Raw genomic sequence first — 12,920 nt, 5'->3', positions numbered from 1 at the left:
TATCAACACAATATCATTAGCAAAAATCATACACCAAGAGACCTCGTCTTGAATATCTTTCGTTAATTCATCCATTACAAGTGCAAATAAATATGGGCTTAAAGTTGATCCTTGGGATAGCCCAACTATAATTGGGATTCATTACTTTGTCCCCCCATTGTTCTTACACTTGTCACTGAACCATCATATATATCCTTAACTATGTCCACATATTTACTTGCAACACTTCTTTTCTCCAATACTTGCCAAAAAAACATTCTAGGAACTCTATCATAAGCTTTTTCTAGGTAAATAAATACCATATGAAGGTCTTTCTACACTCTCTATACCTTTCCATAAGTCTCCTAATTAGGTAAATAGCCTTTGTTGTAGATCTTCCCAACATAAATCCAAATTAGTTCTTTGGAATTGTGGTTAAGTGTCTCAAACAGGTTTCAATTACTCTCTCCCATAATTTCATAGTATGGTTCATTAGTTTAATGCCCCTATAGTTTATTCTTTTTCAACATTTGCAATAATTAGTTGAGAATGCATGAGGGTTACTCAAATATTTCATACTCATATGCCTTTTGATTTGATCAATTCTTGAAATTTTTTCCTTACTGTAATTAGGAGGTCTAAATATGAAATTTGGTCATTTTATTGCAGATAGTGGAGCTTCTTGCAGAAGTAGCCGTTTTTGAAGAGGAAGCGGTGCAGCTTGAAAATTTTAGACATGGTTTCTATTAGTATGCTATCTATATTGCATCTTCCGATAAGATCATGGAGGGTAGTCAATTTGTATGTGCCTCACCCCTGTGAGAAGTTCTCAACAAGATCAAGCACACCCTTCATCCAGTAGAAAACTTTAGGATCATGTACCAAACACACGCCTTGTGCATAGTGAATTTGTTTATATTGTGTAAGGTGTTTCCTTTATTATTTATTCTGTGAATGTATTTTGGTTGATCACTTTCTCCCAATTGGTTAATCAGCTCGTAATGTGTTTTTGGATCTCAAAGACCAAAAAGTTTCATTTTATTGTGACCTATTGTAATTGTTCTTCTACACAATTTACAAATCAGACTAGGCCCCACATGCATTTGGACGTGTACAATAACTAGTTCTGCTAAATATGGGAGCCTTGTGTACTGGGCACAACACTACCAAAACCCAAGAAAAACATCTGGCTGATGATTTATTTATATGGGTTAAATGCGAGATGAGATCAATGTTGTCAACCTCATTCAGCTGGCCTCCGGCCAAGTTGTTGTTATACGTTAAGAGATGGGATCCGGATGCAGTCATGCAACCCTGATCTAGATTGGCCATTCTGGCCCAACCCTACCCAATCACATATTGGATATGGGTGGGCAATACACCTAGTCTAATTGTAATACTTCAATACTACCACCTAGTTTTGCCATGTTGAGGACACATATACCCAAAGGGCCCTGCTCAAATTCCAATTTTCAGCTCAATAGAAGCTAATGAAGTTGAAAACCAGAGCACTGAAGCAGAACAACAGAAAAACACATAATGAGAGATTACTAACACAAGGGAATTTTGAAAGACACCTGAATTTGAGACTCTACCACTAGTACGTCCAGAGAAATGGCAACGCTCCAAGATAAAAACCATATGGAATTGAAGGAACCTTAGACTGTGAAAAGTCATGTCTAAGGTTCCTTTAAACCATAGAGAGAATCACACTGAATTTAAAGAACCTTTGATGTAGATATAGATATCTGATCTTAATCTAATGTTCAGACTGTATGGGAATACAGTAGAAGTTGATAAGATCTGAAATTCCAGGTTCTAATAGGAAATGTGAATATTAAGTATTGTGTAGGGGTATGGCAGTCAGAGGTTTATTTATGATGTCATATCATGCAAAGTATTCAAGAGATCAAGGAAGCACATTATGGGCAGATCTAGAATTACCAATACGTATTGGTTTGCACAACCACTATTTTAACACAAACCTTCCATTTACTTCAAGAAACATGGCAACTCGCAAGATTCAAAGGGAAATGCCAAGTATCAACCTTAGTAGAAACTCACATCCTTGGAAGGAAACAAAACTCACCATTCTTGTAGACAATTCCCCATGCCTTACCATGTTGTCCATCCTGCAACAAAACAAAATGAAGCAATCCTGAACTGACAAATCTAAGACAGAAAAAGAGAAATGGAGAATCAGAGGACGGAAACAGAGGAATGGGGAACCTTGTAGAGGTTGATCTTCGTAATCTGGTAAGATACTCCAACCCAGTGACTCTTGGCCATTTGATATCCAATACCCCAGTTGGGAAGAAACTGAGAAACTTCAAAGAAGTTCTTCTTCTTTCTCCGCTTTGATTTCTTTGATACCACTGCTGTGGCTGCATTTGAGGCAGGAGCAGAGGTACTGAATCTTCTGATAAGACTGAATGAACATCTTAAAAGACCAACTGTTTTATCCATTCCTGAGCTGTTCAAAACAATGCCTAGAGAGTTAGTAGTCTTCCCGTGTAATTCTTTTTTTCTTCCTTACTTCTAGTCTCCAGTCAAAACTTTCATCACAGTTTCCACTTGTTTTCCTAAAAATTTCATAGTGATGTTCATAGAGTCATTTGGGAAAGAGAGATTTAATATAGGGAGAGGTGGGGAGAAGAAAGTATTGGGGAGGAAGAGAGATTTAAGCTCCATTGATATGATTTATTCCTACCTTGGACCCATTTTTGGATGTTTATGATCACTAATAAACAATATGGCTCTAAAATGAGAATAAATTTGGAATGCTTATGTGTGAATAGATTTTGTTAACCCTGCATTATAACAAATTGAGGATACAGTTGTAGGTAAATCTCAATTGAGGATACAGTTGTAGGTAAATCTCTCATTTTCTATACTTTTTAAAAGGCATGAAGACAATGCATACATTGCATCTCATTCCTTATAAATTGCCCGGGTTGCCCAATGGGGTTTCCCTGATTGTTATTCAAGATTAGGATACACAACATCCATCATTCAATCCATGAACCCACAAGATCTGCTGCTCACAGAGAAAAACCTGATGCACCATACCAGATATACATATGACAATTCTAACATTGTAAATAAAAATTTGAAATATGAAAATCTTTCACCCAATTCACAGGGCTAAGCAATTTTTGCTACCAGAAATCCATTCGGCTATTGAATGTGATGGGAAAGTTTACATCCCTGGCTGGGTCCTAACATTATTAATTTCTTATATTTGGGCTCCCCTAAATGGAAAATCTCTTCCTTATGTGGCTGCCTTTTACTTTTTCTTCACGGTGGCTGTTTCAATCAAACAATGCATACATTTTCCCCAGATCTGGATTGTGTTCGCTAATTTCTGATCAACCTGTCTGCATAATGAGATGCTTTGGCAGCTGGTAAGTAAATCAAAAGATTGTTTTAGAGTAATTGCTAATGGCTGGATTCTACAGTTTCTCTTGAGAAGTCCAGCAACTAATATTAATGAAATGCAAGACCGTAAGAGTTGCAAGTTACAGTTCCATTGACTAGCATTGAATGTTTAATGTTGAGAACACTTGGGTGCTTTGCATGGCTACAAAGATGACATGGAAGTTTTGAGGAATGCCTCAGCTTTACTCATTAACTAATATCAGAAAGATACAAGCACCTCCAGCTACCCAGAATCATTGGCTCCCCCAATAGAATGAAAAACCATTCACGAATCAGCAAGAATACAAACTATGGCAGAGTAGGTACTCTGAATCATACCAAATAGTAAGCTGAGATGAATGAAGTAACTCTACAACAAAAAAGTTTCACCACAAGCCCTGATTTCACAGTTGCTCACTACAAAGCCGTGACCGATGACAATCTTAATCATCCATTAATTATGAGCTTTATTAAACTGACCTTCAGTTAACTGCTCTGAATCTCACAATCCCACCACCAAGAGATGCCGAGACAGAGAAGATGCCAAAGACATATACCACTTCAACCTAGACAGAGAAGATGGACTGCATAACCGGAGACAGGGAAGATGAAGAAGAGGAATCGCCTCCCTAAGGATAGCAGCTAGGGTTCGAAGCTTTAGTCAGAGAAGAAGAAAATTACATCCATTACTGCATTTTTTCCTTTTCCTTTTTGTGGGCCGGGGGGGGGGACAAAATACCTTATTAAAAGTATTAAACTAAAAGCATTTATAATTCGAGTTTAATGCAAGATTTGCGTTTTCACCCTTACATATGACTAGAAAAATTCCATGTACATACGCAGGTGATTTTGTTGTCAATTAAAACAATTTAAATGTACAAACGCTTTCTTGTAGGAGGAGAACACGTTAAGGGCATGGATAAATTACCCTTTTTTCCTTTATGTTTTTGAAGTTATTAATATCGACTGATGTTGGAACTTTTGGGAAAATGATAGTATAATTTTTTGTATAATTTTTTGTCTAATAGTGAGCAGGTCTTGCTACCAAATTTACCCCTGATGAACTCATATATTCCCTTTTGTATCCTTTCTCTCGTTGGATGTTCCAACCAAAGAGTGCCAATCATGAACTGAACCGAAAAAGGAGGCCCACCCAAGTCAAACCAAATTCTTATTGGATTGGTTTTTGTCTGAAATATAACGATTTCAAACTGAACCAAACCAAAGCCAAGTTAATATGTATCAACAAGAAATCAAAGCCCACTAAAAGATCATGTTTTTCTCATAATATTATCGACAAAGATGAGCGTGCCACATAAACATCACCTTGAGAGTGTGAGAACCATCAAATATTTGATGTTTATCCTTTGCTTCATCCATGTAATAGACACACCGTCTTCTTTTTGAAGATACATACAATGTTTATTCCTTTGATTTAGTTTGAATCATATGGACATGGATGTTTAGATGTTTCTACCAACAAACTCTATGTTGCAAGACTTGTGAATTTCTTTAAATTTGTATTTCCATATGCATTCATTACTGCATCAAAACCTATAAAAGTACAGCCAACAGCCCATCCCTCTTCGGTTGACTGTCTCCGCAACAATCAATCCATCTGCAAGAAAACTTAGTGCAACTGGCCACCGCTTAGGTATGTCATTTAATTCTTCCCTACCCCAACACACCCTTGACATTGGAACCATAATAACCAAGCATCATTTTTGGTTTCTTCAACACAAATCCAACCACCACCACCTTTGGCTGAACATGCTGCAAGCCAAGTGTTAGATTCCTCAATCTTAGGAATTTGATTTGAGTCATAGTAGGATTGTTATAGGATTGTTAGAAGGATTTGATTGAACCATAGTTAGATTGTTATAGGATGGTTAGAATTTGGATTAGTATTGGATTGTTATTTACTTATTTTCTGTTATTCGTTTCCGTAATTAGAGGATGGACTGAAGATCAGGAACTCTATATATGTAATGCCTTTGACTGTTTTGGAAGGTAAGCAATAAGATACAACTCAGAGCCTTTGGCTAATTTGGAGGCTGATCCCCTCTAAGTGATCAAATCCCTACCTTATTTCATTCTTCCCTTAAATTTTCCCCCATTCCTTCCCAGATTAAACCCTTGATTCTAATCATCTGGCATCGGAGCAGTTTTTCCTTGGGTCTTCTCTAGTTATGGTTGCTGTGACAGAAGGCAGCGCATGCCTTCTAGCAGAAACCAAAAAGAGAACCTTAGGATTACCGACCTGCAAACTTATGCCATGACCACTGACAACTCTGTAAAATCCCAACTTGAAGAATTTAAGGCCAAATTGGAGAGCAAATTGCAAAATACTCTCGATGATTTCAAGAAGGGATTGCTTAAGATTCTTAACAAAAGTCAGCAACACGAAATTTCTGCTTCTGCCAGTGAACAACCAGGAAAATCTCAAGTTGCTGGAGGAGGTTTTCAAGATCAAAATATGGATATCCTAGCATGAAGGTTGAGTTTCCAAGATGGGAAGATGGAGATCCAACAGGCTGGATTTAACGAGCAGAGAAATTTTTCGCTTCTATAAAACTTCAGAAGCTTCTAAACTCAAGATTGCCTCTATCCAATTAGACGGAGATGCCATTCAATGGCATGATTGGTTTGAAACACGCTATGGAATTCCCTCATGGGAATTTAAGAATGGGCTCCTTGTTCATTCTGGTCCATCTGAATTTGAGAATGTTGATGAAGAACTAGACAAAATTCATCAGACCTCTACTGTTTTAGAGTAAAGTCAATTTACAACTCTAAAATTGAGCTAAAGATAACAAACAACAAGGTGGAACAAAGAGGCCAGAAAGACAAGACGACAGGGGGATGAGCTAGATGAGCAGGAGGGCAAAAAACAGGGACTCGACGAGCATCACGATCAAGTACGAGAATGATATCCAAAAACGCAGAGAGAACAGAAGAGAGCCGGCAACCCCCACCACCCAAAGCGAGAAGAGCCCAAGCCACAAGCGCTGATTCGATGGCACGAAAAGCCGAAAGCAATACACAGGACTATTACCCCCAGAGCACGCCTGAAAAACAAACGCCGCAAACGAAGGGAGGACGGCCAGAACCGAGAAGGGGGCACCCCACAACAACAAATCAAAAGCCCAAACAGAGCCACCCAGCCCACCGCAAAGAAGAGCTCAGGGGGAGCGGGAGCAAGGCGCCCCCGCCCAGTGTGAGGGGCGCACGGAGGCTGGGCACCGATAGGGCAAAGAAAATCGCAAAGAATTTAAATGGATCACCAAAGTGGGACAGACCTGAGGTTGTTTATAGGGGAAAAGAACACCAGCGGCCTCGCCGAAAAAGCAAATTAATAGGTCATTTGAACAACTCTAAAATTGAGCTAAAGATTGAACTTAACAGAAGTGAGTGGTTGGATGATCCTGAAATTTGTGACATTTTCAAAAGGCTACCAGAAGATCCAACTTCTGTTCCTAAGTATAGTTGGGATCATGTTGATTTATGATACAACGGTAGAAATGTTTTGGCACCAAGTTGTTCTCCCCAAACTACCATTCTGCAAGAGTTCCATTCATCACCTTCTGCAGGTCAATCTAGATTTCATCGTACACATAGGCGGATCAGTCAGCTTTTTTATTGGAAAGGTAAGAAGAATGCTATTAAGAAGTTTGTTGCTGAATGTGATGTTTGTCAACATCAAAAGGGAGAAACCATGGCTACTCCTGGTCTTCTTCAACTTCTGCCCATTCGAAATGATGCTTGGACAAACATATCCATGGATTTATTGATGGTCTTCCACCTTCTCAAGGGAAAACCACTTCTTTATGGTTGTGGATTGCTTTACAAAATATGCTCATTTTTGTGCCTTATGGCATCCTCATACAGCTATGATTGTTGCCCATTTGTTTGTTGAGAAATGTGGTGAAGTTAAACCGAATTTCACACTCTATTGTTAGTGATTGGGATAAAATTTTTACTAGTACATTTTGGAAAGAGCTGTACTTAGTTAAAATGAGCACTTCTTATCACCTGCAGACAGATGGACAGAGGCGGTGAACAGATGTCTTGAGAACTTCAATGCTTTACTAGTGATAAACCTAAAGAGTGGTTCAAACGGTTTCCCTGGGCAGATTGGTGGTACAATACTACTAATCATTCCTCTACCAACATGACCCCTTTTGAAGCAGTTTATGGTCAAACTCCTCTCATGATCACGAAGTATATGCCGGGTTCCTCTAAAGTTGATCAAGTAGACAAGGAATTGTGATGTAAACTCAGGTTCAGGGTTTGTTAACAAGGACCCTCTTCAATAAGAACCAGCACTTATTAGGGTTTCTGGGTGTTCAGGTTAGGGTTTTTATAAGTTCTATGGGGCTTTAACTCTGTTCAGGTATGCTGGAATTGAAGTCCAGAACTGAATTTATATAAGAATTAAAATTCAGACTTCATAAATCAAATCCTAGACCAAGTAGGACTGGGTTTACGGTTTCGGTTTGGTTAGGGTATTGGGGAACAGGCTGCTGGTTCTGCAGATTAGACTTCTGCAGTTGTTATTTTGTAGTCCAGAAACAGCTTAGAGGTGTAGGGCTGAAGTAGGGTGGCTTGAGAAAATTCTGCAAATCTGGAAATTTCTGCAACTTCAATAAAGAGGATGAAGTGCAGGAATTTTAGATCTTAGGTTTAATGGACTGTTTAGAAGAAACTAAAGGAGTAAAGGTAGGGTTCCTAAGGCCTAGGCAATCCTAATGAGGGTATAATGGGGAGGGGGGTTTGGGGCTGGGGTTGAGGGAATCCTAGTCAGGTTAGGACTGAAAACGTGGGGAAGAAGAAGAAGGCTTGCAGCTGCATTGGAAGGGCTACGGTGTGGCTGAAACTAAGGGGAAGGGGTTGGGAATGGTTCAAACTTACTTGTGAATGGATAATTGGCTGGAGTTGCAGAAGAATGCTTGAAGAAGATGCTGAAATCTCAGAATTGAACAAGGCAAGAGCTTCTAACCCTGCTGCAGGTCACCCTCCCAGGGATCCCACGACTATACCAGTCAGTTCTCAAAGCTTAATTCATTCAATCAATCCAATCTGAAAATAACTTACAATAGAAATGCTATTTATAACCTGAAACAAAGGACTCTGACCAATACTAGGATATCTTGACTGTTAGGGTCCCATTACAACTTAACTTGGACTCTGAAACACTTATCAAAAGGAATCTATTGCTACGTGATCTCAGTCCTTGGATCTGAGATCTCACTTAAACAGTTTTTTTTTTTTGGGTAAACTCACTTAAACACTTTAAGTCTTCTAATTAAACACATGCTAATTAGATAAATTAAGATCTAAGCAACCAAATTACAAACAAACTAAACTCTTTCAACATGACTTGACTCACAAGTAAACCAATCCCCAACTAACTCCAAACTTGACTAAACTTTGACTAAGTCAACATACTCAAAATTAAAAGGACTTTAACTCATAGTCGACTAGACCAAATAACAAACTAAAAGTTGATCAAGGGGAATCCTTCCAAATCCATATTGGGTCCCAAAAGAGGAGTTTGAAAAATGACCAGAATACCCTTGGGAGTATTCAGCCAGCCTTAGGTGCACCTTTGGGTGTGGTTTTGGGCCCAATTTTAGGGGGAGTCCATCCCTGGATACAACAAATTGTTTGATAGGGATAAGATAATCCAACATCTAAGAGATAATCTTGTAGCTGCACAAGCCAAATGAAGCAGCAAGCGGATAAGCATCGCAGTGAGCGAGAATTTGTGGCAGGTGATTGGGTTTTTCTTCGCCTTCAACCTTATAAGCAAAGTTCTGTGAAGGTTCGATCCTCCTTGAAGTTATCTCCTTCATTTTGTGAGCCTTACAAGGTGATGGAATGTATTGGCCCAATTGCCTATCAGTTGGACTCGCCTGCAAATTCTAAGATACATCCAGTGTTTCATGTTCCTTGTCTCAAAAAGAAATTGGGTGAGCATGATATGATGCAACATCACTGGCCAAATATTTCTTCTATAGGTGAGATCAAAATTCTGCCTAAGGCCATACTTGATCGACGTGTTGTGACTCGCCGTAGATACCCAATCACGAAAGTACTAGCACAGTGGACCCATTTTCCAATTGAAGATGCTATGTGGGAGTCTTACAACTCATTGAAGGAGAAGTTTCAAGAATTCATTAAAATGCTCAGCCTTGAGGACAAGACTAAGAGGCAGGAAATGTTAGGATTCCTCAATCTTAAGGATTTAACTGAGTTGTAGTTGGATTGTTATAGGATTGTGAGAAGGATTTGAATGAATCATAGTTGGATTGTTATAGGATTGTTAGAACTTGGATTAATTTAGTATTGTTATTTCCTTTTTTTTTTCTATTTGCTTGCATAATTAGAGGATTGACTGAAGATTAGCAACACTACATATGTCAATCTCAACCTCACCTTTTCTTTATCTTCTGTTTTATATTTACTTGAGTTTTCCTTTAATTTATTATTTAGTCATAAATTAACCACCACTTACAACTGTTCTATTACTTTTTCCCCTGGTTATTGTATTTTTCAGGATCCCACAATGAAGAAGACGATTGGTAGAGGTCGTGAGTCAGGAGGGTTGTACTTGTTTGATGACATTTCTTGTTGCATGTTCGAGCATGTCTAGCCCTTACCAAGTTCACTATCGTTTGGGCCATTAAAGAGTTAAAAAAATTTGGATAAATATTTTTTATCCATTTCTTTTTTACCTTGTGAGTCTTGTCAGTTTGGGAAGCTTCATTGTGTAAGTTATCCCCCACGAGTTAATAATAGGGTAGCCAAACCTTTTTCTCTTATTCATTCTAATGTATGGGGACCATATCCTATTACTTCTACTTTGAGCTTTCAATATTTTGTTACTTTTGTGGTTGACTATTCAAGAGTTACCTAGATATATTTACTGAAAAGTTGTTCTGAATTGTTTGGTATTTTTTGTGATTTTTTGACGGAAATTCATACAAAATTTGGGGTTGTTATTAAATTTCTTTTGAGTGACAATGCCAAAGAATATTTTTCCCCTCATTTTAATACATTCATGATATCAAATGACATTTTTCACCAATACTCTGATGTCGACACCCCACAACAGAATGGTGTGGCAAAATGGAAGAATTGCCATCTGATGGAGGTCACCCGCTCTTTACTATTTGAAATGCATGTCCCCCAAATCTTTTTGGGTCGATGTTGTCTTGACTGCTAGTTAACTTATTAACCGAATGCCCTCGTCTGTTTTGAAAGGTGGTATCCCGTATTCCTTACTGCCTTATGATAGTGCTTTACATGAGTTGCCACCTCGTGTCTTTGGGAGTGTCCATTTTGTTCAGGCCCACCATCCTGGGTTGTTTAAGCTTGACCTAAAAGCCCTTAAGTGCATGTTTGTTGGGTACTCTCACACTCAAAAGGGGTATCATTGTTATTCTTTTGAATTTCGAAAGTATTTTATCACTGCTGATGTTTCATTATTTGAATATGTTCCTTATTCTTCTGACGTTGTAATTATTCTTCTATGGATACAGATCTCCCTGTCATTATTTCATCACATGTTCCAACTCGGCCTCCACTTCCACCTATGCAGATAGAGATCACCACTATGTATCAACAACGCCCTACAAAATCTACGGCCCCTCCTGCACCTACAACTCCTCCACATGTGGATCCTGTGGTGAGTCTCCTTGCTTCTGACCTTGATATTCCGATTGCACTTCATAAAGGCACTCCGAGTTGTGCTCAATACCCCACCTCCAACTTTGTGTCCTACACTAGTATTTCTACTACTTTTCATGCTAGTTTATCTACCATTTGAGACTCACCCTCTTCCTAAGACTATGTCTGAAGCCTTTTGAGTCCCAGGTGGACAAACTGCGATGACTAAGGAGTTGGCATCCCTAGAGGAAACTCATACTTGGGACCTTGTCCCCTTGCCTCCTGGGAAAATCGCCATTGGATGGCATTGGGTGTTTGCAGTGAAAGTAAATCCTAATGATACGCTTGCTTCTAATACGCTTGCTAGATTGAAGGCTAGACTTGGGGCGAAAGGATATGCTCAAGTGTATGGTGTAGACTATTTGGATACATTTTCTCTTGTGGCGAAGCTTAATTCCATTCATATCCTAATCTCATTAAGTGCGACACATCATTGGCCCCTTATTTCAGCTGGATGTAAAAATGCTTTCCTCAATGGGGATCTCCACAATGAAGTCTATGGAGCAACCTCTAGGGTTTGTTGCTCGGGGGAGAATGGTTTGGTATGTCATTTGAAGAAGTCTCTATATGGGCTGAAACAGTCACCACGTGCATGGTTTGGCCGATTTACCTCAGTTATGACAGAGTTTGATTTGAGTCGGTGTGATAGTGATCACTCAGTGTTCTTTCATCAATTGAATATAGAAAGGATATTCTTGGTTGTGTATGTGGATGATATTATCATTACTAGAGATAACTTAGTCGGTATTAATGCATTAAAGACCTATTTGCAGTAAAATTTTCAGACTAAAGACTGGGAAGGCTCAAGTAATTCTTGGGAATAAAAGTAGCTCAGTTCAAGAAGAGATCTTCTTAACCCAATGCAAATATGTGATTGGCTTACTATCTGGAACACAAATGCTTGGTTCAAAGCCTTTGAATACTTCAACGGATCCAAATATAAAACTCATGCCTGAAGATGGAGTTACTCTTAAAGATCCAGAGAAGTATCAAACGTTGGTTGGGAAGCTAACTCGAAGGTTGGTTGGGAAGCTTTTCCAGTCAGCGTTGTGAGCAATTTTTGTCAAGTCCTCGAACCACCCACTAGGATGCGCTCATGCACATTTTGAGGTATCCTAAGAGAGCTCCTGGTTGTGGGCTTCTTTACACAGATCATCATCATAGGAAAATTGATAGGGTCGACTACAAGTTATTGTACCTTTGTTGGAGGAACCTTGTGTCTTGCCAGTCTTGGAAGAGTAAGAAGCAAACAGTGGTTGCTCAATTCAGTGCAGAATCAGAGTATCGTGTCGTAACACTTATTATTTGTGAGTTGATGTTGGATTAAGCAACTTTTGCGAGAGCTTGGCTTTAAGCATGAGTAACCTATGTCTCTTGGTGTGAAAATCAGATTGCCATTCATATAACGTCAAATCCTGTTTTTCACGAACAAACAAAACATATTGAAGTAAACTATCACTTTGTTCATGAGAAGCTAAAGCAAGGACTTATCTCCACTCATCATGTTCAAACTGGAAAACAATTGGCCGACTCATTCACCAAATCCTTGGGGCTGAAAGAGTGAACTATATTTTATAACAAGCTGGGAATGTTTAATTTTTATTCTTCAGCTTGAGGGGGAGTGTTAGAAACTAATAAGGTTAATATAGGAATCTCATGTTAGGAAAAGTAATTAGGGTTAAGTACTAAGGGTAATAAGGGAATAAAGGTAGGAGAGAATCCAGCGGTAGTTTGGAGTCAATATTAGACTCAATCGTGGGATATTTACTTTCCACTTTTTGTATTCAGAATTT

General features: G+C 38.8%; 2 protein-coding genes across 2 annotated transcripts in view; one reads left to right on the top strand and one right to left on the bottom strand.

Annotated features, from left to right (window-relative positions):
- Window positions 1–12,920, bottom strand: part of LOC149030302 (uncharacterized) — a 31,564-nt gene that overhangs the window by 6,665 nt on the left and 11,979 nt on the right. The window contains exons 2-3 of the mRNA XM_089142577.1: window positions 2,209–2,452; window positions 2,069–2,111 (exon numbers count right to left, since the gene is read on the bottom strand). Of these exons, the coding sequence (XP_088998703.1) occupies window positions 2,069–2,111; window positions 2,209–2,445 (280 nt within the window). The 5' untranslated portion in view covers window positions 2,446–2,452. The remainder of the gene's footprint in view (window positions 1–2,068; window positions 2,112–2,208; window positions 2,453–12,920) is intronic.
- On the top strand, window positions 9,122–9,658 carry LOC149030303 (uncharacterized). Its single transcript, XM_089144983.1, has one exon. The coding sequence runs from the start codon at window positions 9,122–9,124 to the stop codon at window positions 9,656–9,658; it is 537 nt and encodes a 178-aa protein (XP_089001109.1).

Source organism: Hakea prostrata, chromosome 1, assembly GCF_041222555.1.
Source record: "Hakea prostrata isolate BN-2017 chromosome 1, UWA_Hpros_2, whole genome shotgun sequence".
NCBI lineage: Eukaryota > Viridiplantae > Streptophyta > Magnoliopsida > Proteales > Proteaceae > Hakea > Hakea prostrata.
Note: the sequence above shows the minus strand (reverse complement) of the source record. Positions and strands in the feature narration are given on the sequence as shown.

Excerpts from the sequence above, each read along its gene's own strand:
- LOC149030303 (XM_089144983.1), top strand. The coding sequence starts at position 9,122 with ATGAAGCAGCAAGCGGATAAGCATCGCAGTGAGCGAGAATTTGTGGCA.